Source organism: Nomascus leucogenys, chromosome X, assembly GCF_006542625.1.
Source record: "Nomascus leucogenys isolate Asia chromosome X, Asia_NLE_v1, whole genome shotgun sequence".
NCBI classification, from domain to species: Eukaryota; Metazoa; Chordata; class Mammalia; order Primates; family Hylobatidae; genus Nomascus; species Nomascus leucogenys.
In genome coordinates, this window is record NC_044406.1 from 121,611,562 (window position 1) to 121,633,005 (window position 21,444).

A 21,444-nucleotide genomic window follows, 5' to 3' on the forward strand; every position below is an offset into this window, starting at 1 on the left:
ACACCAGCCATGTGCCGGGCACTGTCGGTTACAACTCAGTGGTTCTTTTTTTTTTTTTTTTTTTTTTGAGACAGAGTCTTGCTCTGTTGCTCAGGCTGGAGTGCAGTGGTGCAATCTCGGCTCATTGCAACCTCCACCTCCCAGGTTCAAGCAGTTCTTCTGCCTCAGCCTCCCAAGTAGCTGGGACTACAGGCATGCGCCACCACACCTGGCCAATTTTTGTATTTTTAGTAGAGATGGGGTTTCACCATGTTGGCCAGGCTGGTCTCAAACTCTTGGCCTCAAGTGATTCGCCCGCCTCAGCCTCCCAAAGTGTTTGGATTATAGGCATGAGCCATCTCGCCCAGCCTCGGTACTCCTTAACTGGAGAGAATTTTGCCCCCACCCCCACCAAGGGACATTTGGCACTTTCTGGAGACATTTTTGGTTGTCACAACTGGAAGAGGGGGCTGCTGCTGGCATCTAGTGAGTAGAGGCCAAGGATGCTGCTAAACATGCTACAATGCATAGGACAGGCTCCTCACCACCTGCCAACAGAGAATTATCTAAGCCAGAATGTCAGTAATGCTAGGGTTAAGAAATACTGCTCTAGAGAAGCACAGTGATCATAATAAGATAGAAAAGGTTCCTGGACTCATAACATCTATACTTTAGTGAGAGAAGACAGACAATAAGCTAGTAACACATAAATGAACCTGACAACTGCAGATGATATTAAATGCTGTGATGGGAATCGGGCAAGGTACTGTGATAGTGACTGGGGATGGGGGTGTATTTTATACAAGGAGGCCAGGGACGGTTTCTTTGAGAGGTTATATTTGAGTTCAGTCTTACCTACGTGACTAGATGTTGCCAGTTAAACAGTCATCAGGAAGAAGAGCAGTCTAGGCAGAGGGAAGAGCAAGTTACAAAAGTCCTGAGGAAGGGACAAACTTGGCCTGTTGAATGAACAGGAAAAAAACTCTCATGGCTGGAGTATAGTGACTGAAGGGTAGATAGGAAGTGAGGTTGGCAAGATCCTATGGAAGCAGGGGTTCTGCACACTTTTACTGTCAAGGGCCAGAGAGTAAATATGTCAGGCTTTGGAGGCCATACAGTCTGTCTCAGCTACTCAACTCTAGTGTGAAAGCAGCCCTAGACGATATATAAATCAATTGGCGTGGTTGTATCCCAGTAAAACTTTACGAAAACAGAAAAGGTGCTGATGTAGCCCGTAGGCTGTACTTTGTGGACCCCTAATATATAGTCTTGTGGAACATGGTAAGGGATTTGGATTTTAAAATACAATTGGAAATCCTGGAGGATTTTAAAGCAAGGGAGTGACATGAAGTCATTTACAGTGTAAAAGGTTCACTTTAGCTGTCATGTGGACAGTGGATCCACAGTAAATTTGAAACAGCCAGCTATTCCCATGTCCTTTCACATAGTTTGTGACAGTCACATTTGGCTATCATTTACTACACATGCTTTGCACTTCTGCGTCTCTGAGCCTTTGCTCGTACTGTTTCCTCTGCCTGGAATGCTCTTTCACTATCAGTAAATGACACAGCTAAGTGCCACCTCCTTTTCCCCCTGTTCTTTTCCCTCAGAACCGCTCTTCTGTTGGTGCAACATGGGGCCTTTCCATTGTAGCACTTATTTTATTCAGTCTTGTAATAATATTGTTATAAGAGCTACCACTTAGTGTTAATGTTTCAGATACTCTTTTAAAACCTCTTCATACATTTTCTCATTAAATCCTTGCAGCAACTCGGTGTGGTGGATATTAGCCCCATTTTCCAGGTGATAAAGTGATGATTTATAGGACTGTATCACTTGACTGGGTTCACACAGCTAGAAAGCAGCCAAGTCCAGATTTGAAACCAGAGCTCCCTGATAGAAGCCCTTAGGGATTATGCCCTAGTTGTGTTGGTTTCCCCCACTAGTCTGTGAGTTCCTTGAGGGCAGGGGCCATGTTTAGTTCATTTCTATGCCCTGTGCCTAGTACAGTGCCTGGCAAATAATAAGTGCTCTATAAATGTTTATTACATTGACATAGCTTCTAATAATGTACCATCTATTACAAGTGTGCTATCTTCAAGACCACTAGATGTCACTCGAGATGCATAAATGTGGTTAGCGTTTAATGTGACTGAGAAGATGTTAAACAGCTCCTGGCCATTTTAACAAAGGAAAAATGAGCCATTCTTTGAATTATGAATCTGGTCATAGCAATCTGTTTTCAAGTCCTTGACCATAGTTCCCTTGCTTTCCAGATGCAGCCTTGCATCGTTTTCTCCCTTCAGTGTTATTTGTGTTCTGGGATGCTACTGCTACAGCTTCTAGTACTGCTATTTTTTCTGTGTTGTCTGTAGTAGTTAATCAATAAACATTTGAGCACCTATTGTGTGTCAGGTACTGTGCTAGACTCTGGGGATACAGAGATGAATTGAGACATGGCCTTTACCCTCAAGGAACTCACAGTCTTTTTGGGGAGACTGACAGGTAAATAACTATACTCTACTGTGCTAAGTATCATAATAAAGGACTGTAGAAAGTGCTGCAGATGCACTGAGGAGAAAATGATTCTGCCTGAAGGGGTCATAGAATGGTTACTTTGGAACTTGAAAATTGCTTAAAAAATGAGGGAAAGCACATTGCAGCTGGAGAGAACAGCATGAGCAAAGGCATGGGAGGCTCAGGAGAGGATGGATTTGGGGAGATGAGCAGGCAGGTATAGCTAGAATGGGGCATGTAGAAGAGAATGATGGGAAATGAGGATGGAAAAGTAGGTTGGAGTGGGGTGGGGGTGCTAGTTTGTAGAGTCTTGAATGCCCCACAAAAGACTTCAGACTTGACCCTCTGGGTTGTAAGCCACTCTCAGAGTCCTTTGTCAAGGGAGTAACACAGCGAGCTCTATGCTGGCGACAGCTGACTCTCGGGGAGAGCCTGGCAGCTGGAAAAGCTTCCACGACAGAGCCCGTGAGCCTCAGGATGAGGGCTGCCCTTGAGCAGTTGGGATGGAAAGGAGAGAAGACTTAAGAGACCGTTTAGAGGAGGAATGAACAGAGTTGGTGAGTACCCGTGTTTAGGGAATAGAGAGGAGCCAGAGAACTTTGTAATGAAGCTTTTCCCTGGGATACAGAAAGCAGGAATTTTAAGCAGATAAAATAAGAATTGTGAAGAACCAAGGCTAATGTCTATCCATTAGCCTATGAAAAACCTGTAATTGGACCCTCTCTTCAGTCATCGTAACAGAATGTTGCCATGAGAGCTGCGAGGTGAATTGCACTGTGCCAGTCTTGTTTTTGGAGCTACCCAGTAATTCTTATTTAGCAACTGGGGCAGTGCTACTCTCCCTGATTCCACTTCGAGTGGACCTATATTCAGAGAAAAAAAATGCTGTTTTTTTCTGAAACTGGTAAGTAAGATTGCAGGAAGAGAATCATGGGTACACCCTGCTTGCCTTAGAATCCAAGCTGTTGCTAAGGAAAGTGGCAGGAGCCAAAAATCTGCATCAACAGCCACAGAGAAGCAAGAAAACATTAACCATTCCATAGCTTCTGTGTTGAGAAAAGTAGTTGCCTGATAATGTACATGTGTGAATAGACCATTTTTTGGCTTCCAAATCTCATTTGCTCTTTGTGTTTCTCCTTTAGGGTTGGTGTTGATTCAGACCAAGAACACTTGGTAAATATGCGTTTTTGTTGTTCCTGGCATTTCTGTCAAATGTGCAGTCATTTGGAAAGAAAACAATCTACTATAAACTTCATCCTTCTATTTAGATCCTGTCCTCTTTGCATCAGCTTTGGAGGAATGATATCATTCCTGGCTTTTCTCACTGCTCCATAGAGACAAAACCAAGTTTGCCACAGTGCCATAGTGTGTGGTTATCAAGGGTGACAGCTTTCATGTCTCTGGGCCATCCTGCCTGGGCTTTTGTCCCAGAGGAGAGCAGTCTCTTAAGCACTCCTGGGTTTTCGAGTGACTCCTCTGGCACGGGGAGGCTTTTTCCACTTTGGTTTGCGCATGAAGGCTTGTCTCTGATGTAAGCCCCACTCCAGCTGCTCTTCCTGTGTAACTTTCAAATTGGATGACCAGCAGCTGCCCTAGAGAACTGCCTAGAAGCTTTTGAATCTTCAACCAGTCTTCCCTGCCTGCTCAGGGGAACGCACTTTCTTACCTTGCCCCTCAGCCTTGGCCACCTTTCCTTGCTTCCTTCCTTCCGTTGTGTCAGTTTCTCAGTTGTTGCTATGAACTTGAGCCCGTTGGACTGAATGCATTGTAACTTGCTGCCCTCTCTAGACTGACTACCCTTGTCTGGTATTTTCCATCTGTTTTTCAGTTGCTTCTGAGCACCATTGAATATGTGCCTCCATATCAGACGTTAGATGAGAAATCACAGAAATTAGATTTTTGAACATGGAAACCATCTCTTTCAAAACACAATGTTTTTCTTGTCTGAAACAAACCACAGTCAGTATATTTGTCTTCAGGGTGAGGTTAAAAAAAACATTTCTCAGACTAATTTCCTAAATGCTAATTTTGTTAGCTGTTGAGTGATGAGTGTGAATGTATGTATGAGATATAGTAAGTACTTGACTCTTGTGGTCAGAGCCTTAAAGTAGAATTCCATGGGCTTGACATACTTGTAAAAACCAAGCTGGATAAATTCCCATGATGCCAGGCTCCTGGCGTAGTGTCCAAGGGGTAATAACTCCTCAGTGCCTCCTCCCTGTGTCAAAACAAAAATAATCATACAGTTCAAAAGACAAATGCTCGATCGCTGTCTGTATAAGTCTCCACCAGCTGTGTCACCTGTGTAACCACAGAGGAGAAATGGAAAAGGAGTGACAGGGAGAGAGCCAGGTAGGTGAGTGCCAGTTGTGACATACAGAACAAAGGACCGTTTCTTTTCCCTTACCTTCAAAACCCTATGGCTGGGCCGGGCATGGTGGCTCACGCCTGTAATCCCAGCATATTGGGAGGCCAAGGTGGGTGGATCACCTGAGGTCAGGAATTCGAGACCAGCCTGGCCAACATGGCGAAACCCTGTCTCTGCTAAAAATACAGAGATCAGCTGGGTGTGGTGGTGGGCGCCTGTAGTCCCAGCTACTCAGGAAACTGAGGCAGGAGAATCACTTGAACCCGGGAGGTGGAGGTTGCAGTGAGCCGAGATCGTGCCACTGCACTCCAGCCTGGGCAACAGAGCGAGACTCTGTCTGGAAAAACAAAAACCCTGTGGCTGTCTTGGTTATATTGTTTCTTTAATATTTTGAATGTCCAGGAGAAAGCACAGAGGAACATTATACTAAGTATGGAGTGTGTGGGGGTGGGATGTACAGGTGTACATGTGGTGAGGGGTGGTGAAATGTTGTTCTTTAAGAGGTGGAGGCACACAAAGATACTTCTATGACATGAAGGGAATTGCAGGTGTTCTTCAGCTTTTGTAAGCCCATACAATGTTTCCAAACATTTTTGTTTATGTATAAGTTGATACATGACACGTGACACGTTGAAGGAGAGAGAAATTTATTTTGAGCATTAGGAAGGACAGGAAGAATCCAAAACCCAGAATCTAAACTCTGTGCTTCCTTGCTTGCTTGTTTATTTGGTTACTTACTTACTGAGATGAAGTTTCACTCTGTCGGCCATGCTAGTGTGCAGTGGCACTATCTCAGCTCACTGCAACCTCCACCTCCCAGATTCAAGCAATTCTCTTGCCTCACCCTTCCAGGTAGCTGAGACTATAGGTGCCTGCCACCACGCCCAGCTCATTTTTTTGTGTGTTTTTAGTAGAGACGGGGTTTCCCCATATTGGTCAAGCTGGACTTGAGCTCCTGACCTCAAGCAATACACCCACCTTGGCTTCCCAAAGTGTTGGGATTACAGGCATGAGCCACTGTGTCTGGCCTAAATTCTGTGCTTTTAGAAAAGACGATTATGGAACCATAGAACATGAGCACTGGAAAGGGCCTTCAGGATTCTCTAACCCTCATGTTTTTATACTTGAAGAAATTCGGGCCCAGAGAGAGAAAGGGACTTGCCTAAACCACTTAATGTCAATAAGCTGGGACTGGAAGCAGGTTGCCTAACTGCCCAACTGCTGACTGCACCGTATTACAAATAAAGACACAGTTTATATTTTTGGAAACTTTTAGAAGACGCCTACTTGCTATGTTAGTTTCCCCTCCTAGCTGATCAGGCTTACCATGGAATTTCCCTACTTGTTTTTATTTTGCTAGTGTTTCAAGAACATAGTAGCAACTTTGAAGTTGCTAGTTATTTTCGAGATCCATGACAACTCCCAAATATAGGGATGTTGATGTGATATTTTCTAAGGTGCTATTACATTGAGAGTTAAGTCTTTCAGGTTCAGTACATGAATTATCCCACATTGATTTTTTTCTTTTTTTTTGAGACAGAGTCTCGCTCTGTCGCCCAGTCTGGAGTGCAGTGGCATGGTCTCGGCTCACTGCAACCTCCACCTCGGGTTCAAGTGAACCTCCTGCCTCAGCCTCTTGAGTAGCTGGGATTACAGGCACGCCCCACCATGCCCGGCTAATATTTGTATTTTTAGTAGAGACGGGGTTTCACCATGTTGGTCAGGCTGGTCTCGAACTCCTAATCTCGTGATCTGCCTGCCTCGGCCTCCCAATGTGCTGGGATTACAGGCATGAGCCACCGCGCCCGGCCCCCACATTGATTTTTTAAGTGAGAGTAGATTCGTAAGTTAGCAAGCAGCCTGAGTAATAGAGGTGTTCAGAAAAACATTTCAATTTCTTATTCCAAAGCTGCAATATACAAGCTATTAAATTTCTAATATTACCCTTGTTGGAGAGTGTCTTATAGTAGCCTCTATTTCTGATTCTCCAAAGGAATGGCTCTAAATAAATGTTCATATCTCTGTATAGATATTGATTTCTGTATTATCTATCTGCAGGGTGTTCCTGAAAATGAAAGGAGAACTACCAAAGCAGAGAGTGCTTGGCTTTTCCGGATGTGGTACAACTTTGATCATAAGTATCCTTAATTGAGGGAAAAAAAAAGGATAGTGTGGACATAGATAATTACAGTTTAATGGAACAAGTGTTTTGACTATTCTCTTCCTGGAGCGGAATATAAAACCTACCTTTCATCTTCCCTTTCCCCATCAGTGCTGTGGAAAAGGAAACCCACACAGACAGATTCCTCTTCAAATCCATGAAACCATAGGGACTGGTCGTTTCAGAAGCTGGCTGTGTAAAGGGAACCAAAGCCCAAATGACATACTTTCTTTGATATATAGGTTTATTTATTGAGCAAACTTTAATATTTGTTGTCCTTTAGCTAATTTAGTGAATCCCACGGAAGGTATTTCTTGGTTCTTGTCTGCGTACTTGGCGGGGTAAGAGAGGAAAGGCTTGGGAAAAAGCATGAGAATGAAATCAAAATGCGATAATGTTCAATACTGCGCTGTTCAGCAATACGCTTTTTTTCCCCTGACCTTTCCAAAGACTAGGAGATTCTCTCTGTTCAGCATGCCACAGATAGCTAATGTTTTTGTTTGCCAGATTTCCTTCTTGCCCTGTTGTAAGTCTGTTTCATAGCTATACTCTGAGTAGTGTTGATATTCTATAACCTCTTTAAATCAGGGATCCCCAACTCCCAGGCCACGGACCAGCAGTGGTCCGTGGCCCGTTGGGAACCGGGCCGCACAGCAGGAGGTGAGCAATGGGCCAGTGAACATTACCGCCTGAGCTCCGCCTCCTGTCAGATGAGCAGCATTAGATTCTCACAGGAGCCCGAACCCTGTTGTGAACTGCACATGCAAGGGATCTAGGTTACATATTCCTTATGAGAATCTAATGTCTGATGATGTGAGGTGGAACAGTTTTATCCCAAAACTGTTTTGTTCCCAGCCCCGTCCATGGAAAAATTGTCTTCCACAAAACCGGTCCCTGGTGCCAAAAGGGTTGGGGACCACTGCTTTAAATCATGCCTTTTAAACATTTTATCATTATTAAAATTAATTTATTTGAAAATTCACCTAGCAAAAAGAGCCATGGAGTTCTTTCAGGCTCTGATTTATCAGTAAATGATTCAAAACTTGGTTTATGTTCTATTGAAGCAAATTGGAGACAACTGTGTAAGAAATTTGTCCTTGCTTTCAACTTTCTGATGAAAGCCTTGTATATTTAAGAAAAATCACTTGACACTTAATGATTAGAAGCTACTACTTACCATGTTCTGTTTGGTAAGTTTTGCATTCACTGTTTGCAAGTACTTCAAAATTAAATTATTGTATGGAAACAAGAATGCAAGCATATCTGGGGTATTAAGACTCCCATTAGAGAAAGAGAGCCTGGCTCTTAAAATTTTTTAAAGATTATGTCATTACTTTTGGCTCCATTGTCAGGGTTTTGGATATAAGCCACTCTCATATCTCTTGGGGCTTTTTCATCCCTCTAATTTAGCAATAATTTTTTAGTGAGTTTTCTGCATAAAATGTTTTGTACATTTTCTGCATAATATATAAAACAGTTCAATGATCCTAATATTGAGAAAGAGTAGAATAACAGCTTATTCTTCTGTATATTTTATAGAAGTAAACACCAAGGCTTGTTTGACTCAGTATTGCCCTATTAAGTCCTACTCAATGAAGACCTGATCATTTTAATACCTAGTGCCCTGATATAATTAAATATTCATTATTTTAGATTTCAGTTCATTTATGTAGGCAAATGATTTGTTATAATTGTGATATAACTTGAATACAATAAAGTACACGAATCTTAAGTGTACAGCTTAATGAATTTCAACCTGTGTCAACAACTTGTGCCTCCCACCCATACAAAGATATAAATGAACATTCTCTATCCCCCTCCACAAAGGGGTAACCATGATTCTGACTTTCATCAACATGGGTTAGTTTTACCTGATTTTGATCTTTATGTATATGGATTCGTATATTAGGTATTCATTTCTGTCTTGCTTCTTTCACTCGACATCTGTGTAATTTATCCCTATTGTTTCATGTAACAGCGATTCATTCTTTTTTTATTGCTGTAGTAGGGTAGAGCTCTGTAGTAGGAATATACTACAGGATTTTTGTTTTTAACCAGTCTACTGTTAATAAATATTTGGGTTGTTTCTAGCTTTTGGCTATTACAAAAACCTGCATGAATATATATCTTTTGGTGGACATAAGCACTCATTTCTCTTGGGTATATACCAAGGAGTGCAAGGAGTGGAATTTAGGACAAGTATATGTTTAACGTGGTTTTTTGTTTTGTTTTGTTTTGAAGTAGTGTCTGGCCCTGTCACCCAGGCTGGAATGCAGTGGCACAATCTTGGCTCACTGCAACCTCTGCCTCCCAGGCTCAAGTGATCCTGTAAACTCAGCCTCCTGGGTAGCTGGGACTCCTGATGCATGTCATCATGCCCAGCTATTTTTTTTTTTTTTTTCAGTGTAGAGGCAGGGTTTCACCATGTTTCCCAGGCTGGCCTTGAACTCCGGGACTCAAGTGATCCACCCACCTCAGCCTCTCAAAGTGCTGGAATGATAGGAGTGAGCCACTTGCCCGGCCTGTTTAGCTTTAAAACAGACATTGCCAACCAACCAGTTCTCCAGAGTGATTGCAACCAGTTTAATTGGTTTTAACCAACTTGGTGAATTTATGATTATTTCCATCAGCAAATTAAGGGAGTTCTATTTTTCAGCCTTTTAAATTTTAGCCATTTTGATGGGTGTGTAGTGATACCTCATATGGTTTAATTTGCATTTCTCTGATGACCAGAGAGGCTGAGCACCTTTTCTTGTTTTTTGACCATTTAGATATCCTCTTTTGTGAAGTCTAAGTCTTTCGTCCATTGTTTAACTGAGTTTTTTTTTTCTCTCATTGATTATAGTTCTCTCTATATTCCTGAATTGAGTTTTTTTGTTGTTGGTTATTGTATTTTTTCTCAGTCTGCAGCTTGCCTTTTCATTTTCTTAATCCTGTATTTAAGGAGTAGATGTTCTTCAATTTAATGAAGCCTATTTTGTTTATTTTTAAGATAAGTTCCCACTCTCTGACCCAGGCTGGAGTGCAGTGGTGCAATCATAGTTCACTGTAGCCCCAACCTCCTGGGCTCAGGTGATCCTCCTGCCTCAGCCTCCTTGAGTAGCTAGGACTACAGGTGCATGGCACCACACCTAGTTAGTTTTTAAAAGTTTTTTATACAGACAGGGTCTCACTTTGTTGCTCAGGCTAGAAGTCCATTTTATTCACCTTTTATGGTTAGTGTTTTCTGTGTCTTAAGAAATCTTCCATATCCCAAGGTCGTGAAGATATCTTCCTGTTTTCTTCTAGAAGTATGATTGCTTTAACTATCCCATTTAAGTCTTTGATCCATCACAAATTCATTTTTGTGCATGGTGAGAGATAGTGGGTCAAGATCTACTTTTTTCCATATGCATATCCAGTTGATGCAGCACCATTTATTGAAAAATAGCATCCTTACCCCACTGAATTGCAGTACAATGTTTGTTGTAAATCACTTGGCTGTATAAGTGGGGATAAGTTTTTGTACTCTCTTTTTTAATCCTCTTTCTCTATTTTTATATCAATACCACACCCTTTTTATTACTGTACTTTACAATAAGTCTTGCTATCCAGTAGAGTAATTAAAATCTGGCTTTGTTCTTCTCCAGTATAGCCTTGGCTATTTTGGGTGCTTTGCGTTTTCCTTTAAATTTTAGAAACAGCTTGTCAATTTACACACATGTGCACGTGCACACACACACACACACACAACTGCTGGCAAGTTTATTGGGTTTGTATTGAATCCATAAATGAATTTGGAGAGAAATGATATCATAACAATATTGAGACTTCCATATCATAAACACAGCATATTGCTCCATTCATTTAGGTATTTTAAAATTTCTCTCATTAATGATTTGTACTTTTCAGTACACAGCTCTTGTACATTTTCATTAGATTTATTCCTAAGTATTTGATGTTTTTGATCCTATTGCAAATGGTATTTATTCTATTTTATACTTGTTTGATGTAAATATGTAGATAGAAAATTGGATATTTATTTATTTATTTATTTATTTATTTTTTGAGACAGAGTCTCGCTCTGTCGCCCAGGCTGGAGTGCAGTGGTGCAATCTCGGCTCACTGCAACCTCCGCCTCCCGGGTTCAAGTGATTCATCTGCCTCAGCCTCCCAAGTAGGTGGGACTACAGGCGCCCGCCACCACGCCCAGCTAATTTTTTGTATTTTTAGTAGAGATGGGGTTTCACTGTGTTTGCCAGGATGGTCTCTATCTCCTGACCTCGTGATCTGCCCGCCTTGCCCTCACAAAGTGCTGGGATTACAGGCATGAGCCACTGTACCCAGCCTAAAATTTGATTTTATATATGGACCTTGGGTCCAGCAATCTTGCTAAGTTCACTTAGGATTTCTAATAGATACTTTTTGGTCTTCTATATACATAATTAAATGATCTATGAGTATTTTTTTTTCTTTTCCAATCCCTGTATTTCTTTTTTGTGTCTTTTTACATTGGCTTTTGTAGGGGACTTCTTCAGTGCAATGCTGAATATAAGTGATGATACAGGACGTTCTTATCTTATTCCTGACCTCAGAGGGAAATTTTTCAATATTTCACCATTAAGTACGATGTTAGCTATACGTTTTTGGATATATCCTTTAGCAGGTTAAGAGCATTCTCTTTTATTTCTAGTCTGCTGAGAGTTTTTATCATGAGTTTTTGCCTGCTGAGAATTTTTAGTATCAGATGCTTTTTCTGCATCGAGATGATCATGTGTTTATATTTTTCTTCTTTAATCTGTTATTTTGATTTTCATTGATTGATTGTTTGAATGTTAAACTAGTCTTGCATTGCTGGAACAAATTCCACTTGGTCATGATGTGTTATCCTTTGTGTATATCTCTGGATTTAATTTGCTAATACTTTGCATCTGATTTTTGTGTCTATTTTTATGAACAATATTGGCTTGTGATTTTTTTCTTATAGTGTCCTTGTCAGGTTTCTATAACAAGATTAAGCTGGCCTCATAAAATGAATTGGGAAGTATTCCTTCATTCTCTGTTCTCTGAAGGAGTGATAAAATTAGTGTTATTATTATTATTTTTTAATGTTAGGAAAGTTTTACCAGTGAAGCCATTTGAGCCTGGAGTTTTCTGTAGGAGAAAGTTTTTAATTTCATTAATAAATACAGGACTATCTAGGTTTTCTTTTCTTTTTTTTCTTTTTTTAAAACCATTTGTCAACATCTGGTGAGTTTTTTTTTCTAAGGAATTTTTTCTTGTAGAGTCAAACATCAAGACTTGTTAGCCTCAGTAGTACCCATTCAGTACCAGAAGATGAAGACCTGGTCATTTCTTTACTCAAAACACTAGTAGAATTCATCATTCCAGTTTTTTAGTAGCTTTGTGTTTGGCCAGATGTTTTATAAAGCATATTTATATACAGTGTTTTAATCTTTATGTAGAATTTATTAATATGAGGATTCATGAAATTTTCTCTGACTTTCTCATTTTTAATTGAGAACCACCTTAGGGTCTCATTTTAGAAAATGAGGAGGGAGGGCATGGAGGCTCATGCCTGTAAACCCAACACTTTGGGAGGCTGAGGTGGGAGGATTGCTTGAGGCAAGCTCAGTTCAAGACCAGCCCTAGCAACATAGCAAGACCCTGTCTTTGCAAAAATCAAATAAAAAAAAAATTAGTTGGGCATTGTGGCACGTACCTGCTATGATCACCCACTGCACTCTAGCCTGGGTGACAGAGTGACACTCTGTCTCAAAAAAATAAATAAATGAATAAATAAATAAAGTGGGGAATTTATGTGTCTGTGTCCTTTTCTCCTTTTTCTTGTGATTCCCTCTTTTTTTCTGTGTGTCATGTATTCTCATGTCTATTTTTATTTTTTGGCAAATAAATGAATACTGAAATGAGGGCCTATGATAAAGGGCCTCATGATACGTAGTTTTTTAAAATGTCTTGAGATTTGACTTGACTTTCCTTCGTATAGCTTCCTAAGTAAACAGTCAGTCTGATACTGAAGTTTCAACTTAGAGCATGCAAGAGGCCAGCTGAATTCACAATAAATGATGAAAACCATTTTATTACTATGTTCTACTGGAACATTTAATTTCCTCTCTGGCCATTAACATTGTTTACTTTTTCCCTTATCTCCTTTAGTGCTCAATTTACAGCAAGGTTCCTTTTGGTTTTAGTAAAATCAGAAAAGCAATGTGATGTAGTGGAAAGGGCACAAGATTTGAAATTCAGACCAATTTGGGTTAGCAGATTGGTCCCCATTTACCTCATTGTGTAGCTTTAGGCAGGTCATTGACCTCTCTGAGCCTCAGTTTCCATATCTGTGAAGTGGAGATGATAAAATACCCCTTTGCTGTTTCACTGCCATCATGTGAGGAGGAAATGAGACCATAGATGTGAAAGCCCTTTGCTGTCCTCCGAAGTGGTTGCTGTACTGTGATGGTGATTATTATCAAACAAGTTGCTCTTTTAAATTTGTAAAGAAAGGACCACAGCTCTTCCTTAACCACCGCAGCTATCTGAAGCCTCTGCTGACTCACAGCGGGCCTCCGCTGACAACAACACTCCCTGCCTGCTGTGGACCCATCGCCAGGTGCCTCACCAGCCCCCAGGCTTACGAAGTAAGTTGGTTTTATCCAAAACTAAATTCTTCAGTAAGTTAAATTTATCTGCTCTGTGGATGAGTCACTGGTTTTATTTTATTTTGGTTTGGTTTTCTGCCTTTGAGGTATAAATTCCATGAGAGGGAATTTAAGCATATTTTGCTCAACCAGAAAATACGCTGAAACCTAAAAATATAATTCACAGCCTTTGAAACAGCATTTGAAAACAGATATAGAATCGTGCTTCATCTTACTGTGGGTGATTTTAGTAAATAGTTCTATTTCCCTGCTGGCTTTCATTTCTTTGCAGTATGTGTCCTGAGCTCAGTACTAAATGTGTATGCTTTCATCCACAAATGAGGGTTGTCTCAGTTACATTGAGAGGATTTTAAAACAATTTTGACATCCCTAAAGTGCAACAGATGGTCTATTATTTCACACCTCCCAACCTTTGGATGTTTGGGAAGGCTATCTGCCTCTGTTCCACATTGCTGGGATGCATGAGCATATCTAGATAGAATCTGAATTCCATATTTTTTCCTTAGCTACCAAAATGTGATTGGTAATTTGATAAATATTGCTACTAAGAAAAAAAATAACAGAAATGCTAGCTGGCCTTTGTTTTTAAATGTGCATGTTTTTATTTTTCAAGTTCTTTTTAAAAAACCTTCCATTCTGGCCAGGCTTGGTGGCTCATTCCTGTAATCCCAGCACTTTGGGAGGCCGAGGCGGCGGATCACCTGAGGTCAGGAGTTCAAGACCAGACTGGTCAACATGGTGAAACCCAGTCTCTACCAAAAGTACAAAAATTAGCTGGGCACAGTGGCGTACACCTGTAATCCCAGCTACTCGGGAGGCTGAGGCAGGAGAATCGCTTGAATTGGGGAGGTGGAGGTTGTAGTGAGCAGAGATCGTGCCACTGCACTCCAGCCTGGGCGACAGAGTGAGACTCCGTATCAAAAAGAAAAAAAAAAAGAAAGAAAGAAAAGAAAAAAAGGGAAAGAAAAAGCCTTCCATTCTAAACCAACCTTTCAGAAATAATCTATGACATCATATAGGCTCCCCTGTTAACAAAGCCCACCAGTTTTGACTACTTAGATGCAACATGCAGAACCTTGAGAGGGGAAGCTGTAGTGAAGCTGTGTAGACATGCACCACCCACACCTCCCTCCCCCTGCCCCCATTCCCTGTGAGTGAACCTCATGTGAAAGCAGATTGTATAAGAAATGGACAGGAGAGAGTAGGCAGAGTAGGGGTTGCATCTGGGCCAGGGAGGAGCATCCTACGGCTTTGTGTTATGTTGTGTCAGTGCATGTTTCTGACAAACTGTGCCTGTGAGATGGGGCACACACCCCATGTTGCCCCTCCTCTCCCTTCCACATTGCCCAAGCTCCCCTCTCAAACATTGTCTCCATTTCCACCATGCCCTGTTAGCCCACATAACTGTACAGAGGAGTCAGCCAGCTCTGTTGGTTCAGGCAGTGAAGCTTGGCTCTTGGATTCCAGAGACCCAGTCGCTGTCACCAAAAGCCAGAAGAGGTCCACAACAACCCTGTGTCCTTGGAATGCAGCAAAACACAACAGGCTCCCTAGAGCAGCTGTAACAAAGTACCAAAAACCGAATGGCTTAAACAATAGAAACTTATCATCCCTTATTTCTGGAGGCTAAAATCCAAAGTCAAGTTGTTGACAGGGTCAGTTCCTTCTAGGCTGTGAGGGAGAATCTGCTCCAGGCCTCTCTTCTAACTCCTGGTGGCTTCCTGGTGATCTTGGACCTTCCTTGACTTATAGATGCATCACTATGTATCTCTACTTTCATCTTCACATAGGGTTCTACCTGTGTGCGTGCCTACCTCCGTGTCCAGATTTCTCCTATTCATAAGGACACCAGTCATATTGAATCAGGGCCTACCTTATTTCCAAACAAGACCCTATTTCCAAACACGGTTACATTCACAGGTGCTGGGGGTTAGGACTTCAACATCTTTTGGTGGGGGGTGGGGGGGGGGGACACAATTTAACCCATAACAACCATCACAATTTTTTTTTTTTTTTAGACAGAGTCTCGCTCTGTCACCCAGGCTGGAGTATAGTGGCGTGATCTTGGCTCACTGCAACCTCCACATCTCGGGTTCAAGCGATTCTTATGCCTTAGCCTCCCAAGTAGCTGGGATTACAGGTGTGCACTGCCACACCCAGCTCATTTTTCTGTATTTTTTAGTAGAGATGAGGTTTCGCCATGTCAGCCAGGCTGGTCTTGAACTCCTGGCCTCAAGTGATCCACTCACCTTGGCCTCCCAAAGTGCTGGGATTACAGGCATGAGCCGCTGCACCTGGCCCAGACGTAATTTTTTATATTATCTTTGTTAACTGCTTTTTTTAGTTATAAAACTAGCAAGCTCATGGCCAAATGTCCATACAGTATGGAACGTACAAAATGAAAAATCAAAGTTGCCTTCCTCCTACCTGCAGTCCTCGAGGCAGTCTTTATTATAGGCTCACTGTGGATACTTCCTGATATATTTTATTGCAAATGAATATGTGTATATATGGCTTTGTTATTGTTTTACACAAATGGGATTATAATAGGCATATTGTCCCGTTACTTGCTTTTTTTTTTTTCAATTACTGACACATCATGGATACCTTTATTGTGAGTACGTTAGATGTCTTACCTTCTCTTTTCATGGCTACGTACTATCCCATTTCATAGCTATAGCAAAATTCATGTATTCAGTCTCTTAAGGATAGACATTTCAGTCGTTTCCTTTTTGCTATTATAAACAATACTTATAGTGAATATTCTTTTACATATAAACTTACCTATGTAAAAGTATATAGAATAGATTTTAAAGGTAAAATCACTGGGTCAAAAGGCATGTGCATTTTAAAATTTGATAGGTATTGCCCCAGACCTCAAACTTAATAAAGATATTAGAAGGTACTGAAGAGTCCCTGTGGACCTGTGAAGGAGCCACAGAGCTTGTGAATATTGCTGAATCAAGTGATAGATACTGGTTAGATAGACTTACTGTCCTAACTAGATTAGACAGGAAGGGATTTGGGCTGGTTGGTGGATATGAGTTTGTTTGTTTTTGAGATGGGTTCTGGCTGTGTTGCCCAGGTTGGCCTCAAACTTCTGGGCTCAAGCAGTCCAGCAGTCCTCCCGCCTTAGCATCCCCAGTAGCTAGGACAATAGACATGTGCCACCCATACCCAGCCGTTTATTTTTCAGTTCACACTTTTTTTGGCCTTTGAGTATTTAGGGGAATTTCTAGCAACAGCAGATTAAGTTGCTTTTTAGATTTTGTCTAATAGTCTTCTCAGTCTATTTGATGGTCTTAGACAAATTCAAAATTTTCAAACAGACATGGGATTTAGAAAGCTGGAGAATATACTTCCCTCAAGGAGCATCAATGACAGACTGTTTTATGCTAGATCAATGTGAATATTTAGAATGATCCTTTCTCTTTAAAGTCATTTAGAAAAAATGACTTCTTCTGTTTTTTAAAAGTAATATGTACTCATTATAATAAAATTTCAGATAATACAGAAACATAAGAAAAGACTTTTCTATACACACATTTTTTATTTGCCAAAATGGAACTATGTATTCCTGATACTTTTTCCTTTTGTAGGACCTTATTTAAATATACTATTTTTGTCATAATATTTCCATGAGAACCAAAGCTTATGGAGCTGCAGTGAGGGCTTGATATGTTTCTCTGTACCCCAAACTGTATTAGGTGGTTGGACTACGTAGCATTTACCCTGTGTCTTCACCACATGTGTATCGGTCTGCTCCCTCGACACGCTAGAGTCTAAGCCTCTTGAGGGCAGATCGATACACACACAGTTACAGCTCAAGGGTAAGTGCCACTACAGGGAGAGGGCCAAGTACAGGATGCCACGAAAGCACACAGGAAGGACAGCTAACCTAGTCCTAGAAGCTCAAGGAAGACTTCAGAGCAAAAGTGATAAAAGGATGTTAGTCATGTGAAGGGAGAGAGGGGTCATGTAGAAGGACCTGGAGGTAAGAGAAAGCACGAGGAGTCTGGGCAGCTGTCACACTTCAGTCTGGTTGGCAGACAATGGGGCCTTTGGTGTGGGAGGGGCAGATTGTGGCAGGAGAGGAACTACAGAGGCCAAGCCACGCTGTATTTTAACCCAAGGTATGGACTTTAGACTTTATCCTGAGGGCAGTGGGCTACCACTTAAGGGTTTTAAATGGGAGATCCTCAAAAATACTCCTATTGGAAATGTCTCTTGAACTCCTCAACAATTCTTAAATCTTACTTTATTTGCATTTAGAACCAGGAACAGTTGAAAGATGATGATTCTGATCTTATTCTCAATGATGGTGATATCAGTTTGACATATGGAGATTCTACTGTGAACACTGAATCAGCCACATCCAGTGCCCCAAGGAGATTTATGGGAAACAGTTCTGAAGATGCCTTGGATCGGGAGCTTGCATTTGGGGACCATGAACTGGTCATTCGAGGAACACGCCTGGTTCTTCCAATGGATGATTCTGAACCCCCGCTAAATTTGTTAGATAATACGAGACACGGTCCAGCCTAAGCTTACTAATACTCACTTAGTGATTTGTAAAATTTGCACATGTGATTGTGAAGAAATTTGTACTACCTAAAAGTCCCAGTGCATGTCTCTGAATGTTTAAGCTATATAAATGCTATTTATATGGCGTAGAAAGAATATAAATATCCTGTACATGGCAGATTGTGAACAAACTATATTCCTTTAAGTTTTCCTGGTTGCACTGTGTAGACTGGATCTGTTTTAGGAAGTTACTTTTACAGTGATGTTGTGTGTTCTGTTAGTTTACGTCTCAGTTAAAGTAAAAAAAGTGATGGATTTTCTCTTTCTTAAACTTACCTGACACTTAACCAGAGTACCAAGTTCTCGTGATGTGAATTAATTTTTTTGTGTGCTAGGGGAGGGAGAGTGAGGAGGGAGTGTTATTTCCTTGGGAACCTAGGGAGGAGAGGTTCCTTTGTTGGGAAACTTTTGTTGATAGCTGCTGCCTTTGTCCTGACCGTTTTCTTTCCCTTTTCTCTGGTGGCCTGTTGTGGTGCAACGAGCTGATGGCATTTGATCTTGCCCCATTCAGGTTGGGGAGTGAAGTGTGAGGACCCTTTTCCCCTGCTTGCTGTGAAAGCACAGATTCATTGACTACAGTACACTGTTGTTCAGAAAAGAAGGCTGCAAATGATTTCTGAGACGTTATGTCTTTTCTTCCAGACCAAGACCATAGATGGAGTCGCATCTAGCCGGCTTAACCAAAGTACAGGTGTATATAGTTCAGGGCACTTGATTTAGATTTGGAGGGGCTGGGATGGGCAGAGAGCAAGAGGTGAGTAAAGAGAATGGTGGTTTCAGAGATCTCTCTTCCCAAATGTGTAAATATTCTATACCAGATAAGTTTAAGAGATTTAATTGCTGCTTAATTTTTGATTATGTACTTTATCTGTATAGCAAGCTTTGTCGTCAGAAGTTTTTATATCGATTTAAATTGCTGCTCTTTAGCAGCCAAACAGGAGCAAAATGTAAAATTTTTGAACTTACTGTGTCTAATCATCATTTGTTAGTCTGTAGTTAATGTCAACAGTTAATTTATGAACCCACGATCGTTTCACACTGCACCAGTCAGTCATAAGAGAAATCGAATATTCTGGAGCATTGATTGCAGCAAGATGGCTCCTTTGTGTGCAGCAGGTGTAGTAGTCTTCATTTTCATGGTACTTTTTAATATTAATTACCTAAGCTGCCATGCATTTTTTTTTTACAGTTTTCAAGGAAGAGCACAGAACAATTTCTCATTTCATATTTGGAGTATGAAAGTAGATTCTATTTTGTAATGCTGATAATACCTAAAGGTGCATTGAATGCTTGGAAGAATGCTTTTTGATGTTGATTTTGACCTGTTCACGATTCAGAAGAAAAACAAACTTTTTTGGATTTTTTTTCCCTCAGGTCTGAGTAGCATTGCCTTAAATCTTACCCAGTTAGAACATTGGTTTATTTACATGATGTTCAGATTTTCCAGTGAAAAATACCCTTCCGAACAAAACATGTACTTACTCTCCAAAAGGCATCTGTGCTATTGCAAACACTCCTTGAGATTTTAAGGGAATTCTAATGTTGTACCCTTTCGTGGCAGCTTTGACTGTTGGCATAGCCATTTGTTACGTAGTGGTAGCGACTTTCCTGCTATGCAGGAATCCCTCCCATGAAGTGTATGTTTTACATGATGTGTGCCTCTTCACGCAGTAAATAGTTTCTTGTTAATGTATGTTTGAGGAGTTTGAAAGTCAGTGTCATTTACCCACAAAGTTATTAAAGTTGTAAAAGGTTATACAATAATTTAACAACTACCTTTTTTATTCTGTCGGGTTACTGACCTCACTTTATGTAAATACTTCGCATGACAAATTCAGTAACTCGTCTATTTCAGCATGCGTAAGACTTTTCACTAGGGAAACTGATAAAGCTTGAGTCAACTAAATCTGCCTTCATACTTTATCAAGGGGAACCAAGCCTGCTGTGCTTACATCAGCATCTGAAAGACTTTCCTCTCCTCTAATCTGTGTACACATCTCCAAGCAAGGAAGAAAAAACAAACTCTGCTCAGACGTCTATGAAACACCTGAATGAACTTTGATGAAGTACAGTCTGAGTTACCATCATGCACAAGTAGAACTGCTCTTGGACTTGTTTTCCTGTTGTTTGTGGAACCTACGCGTTTGAATGACTTGAACGTTGCATCTTTTAAAGTTATTTTTTAAGGTTTCTTGGTATTTATCCTAGTTGTCCGTGTTTGGCAATGTGCTGTTAAAGTAATAGACTTTTAATCTTTATGTATTTTTTGTTTTCTCTGGAGTACTTGGACAGATGTTATAGTGGTTTCTTTTAGGAAAATCTGTCATTAAAAAAGTTATAGCCTTGCAAATAACCACTCACAGTATTTGAGTCACAGTTTATTCTAGTGAGACATAAAGAGTGCTGACTTCATTTATTTTTCTACCTATATACCTACTGGAAAAGGGGAAGACTAATGTTTTCAAATAAACAAACAGAAACCTAACAGAACTTAACTTATGGGGTGGCAAATTTTTGGTGCTTATGTGTAAGGGTGGATGTATTTGCTTATGGTCACAATTGGACTCTTTAGGAAATATGACTCAAAGCAGTCAAATTCTGTTACATTGATTTGTAGCCTCTTAGCTTAGTAATGGATAATGTTATAAAAATGCTGGTATGGTGAGAGAGAATTCTATATCCAGTTAGGTGGGAAGGCAGTTCCAAGTATATCCAGTTAGGTAGGAAGGCAGTTCCAAGTTTGGCTAAAAGCACGATCACACAAATACAAATAGTCCTCCTTCCAAGTTAAAGACACGTCTCTCTGTGCATGAGAAGTTTTATAGGCTAGAGTTTGCTGACTGCAAGTTTGTCTAGTCCAGCAATGGCACCAACCACACTGTCTGTTGTGTTTTGTTGTCATCCACTCCAGCTTCCTTGTTGATGGCCCAGTGAGAGACATTGGTGGGGGATGGTCCACATACAACAGGCTCTTTTCTTGAAGGAACCCATGTTTTCTAATTCACTACACAAAACCCTACATTAGATCTGAGCAGGTACAGTTGTTAACCTGCCCCAATGCAGGAGTATAATGAGATGAGAGTCCCCGACAGGACGTACGCCACACAGATGATTTAGTGTGAAGCTTGAAAATAAATTGGAAATGATAATAATAGTTCCCATTTTTGAGCCCTTCTTAG

At 40.8% G+C, this 21,444-nt stretch overlaps 1 protein-coding gene across 3 annotated transcripts in view; it reads left to right on the forward strand.

Moving 5' to 3' along the window:
• Positions 1-20,755, forward strand: part of SLC9A6 (solute carrier family 9 member A6) — a 63,044-nt gene extending 42,289 nt beyond the window's left edge. The window contains exons 14-17 of one of the 3 annotated variants that reach the window (XM_030807025.1): positions 3,639-3,669; positions 6,923-7,002; positions 13,555-13,660; positions 17,954-20,627. In XM_030807025.1, coding sequence (XP_030662885.1) covers positions 3,639-3,669; positions 6,923-7,002; positions 13,555-13,660; positions 17,954-18,226 — 490 coding nt within the window. In that variant the 3' untranslated portion in view covers positions 18,227-20,627. Of the gene's footprint in view, positions 1-3,638; positions 3,670-6,922; positions 7,003-13,554; positions 13,661-17,953 lie in introns of all 3 variants that reach the window. The other 2 variants (XM_003272553.4, XM_030807026.1) reach the window with 2 other exon arrangements.
• Positions 20,756-21,444: the final 689 nt, after the last annotated feature.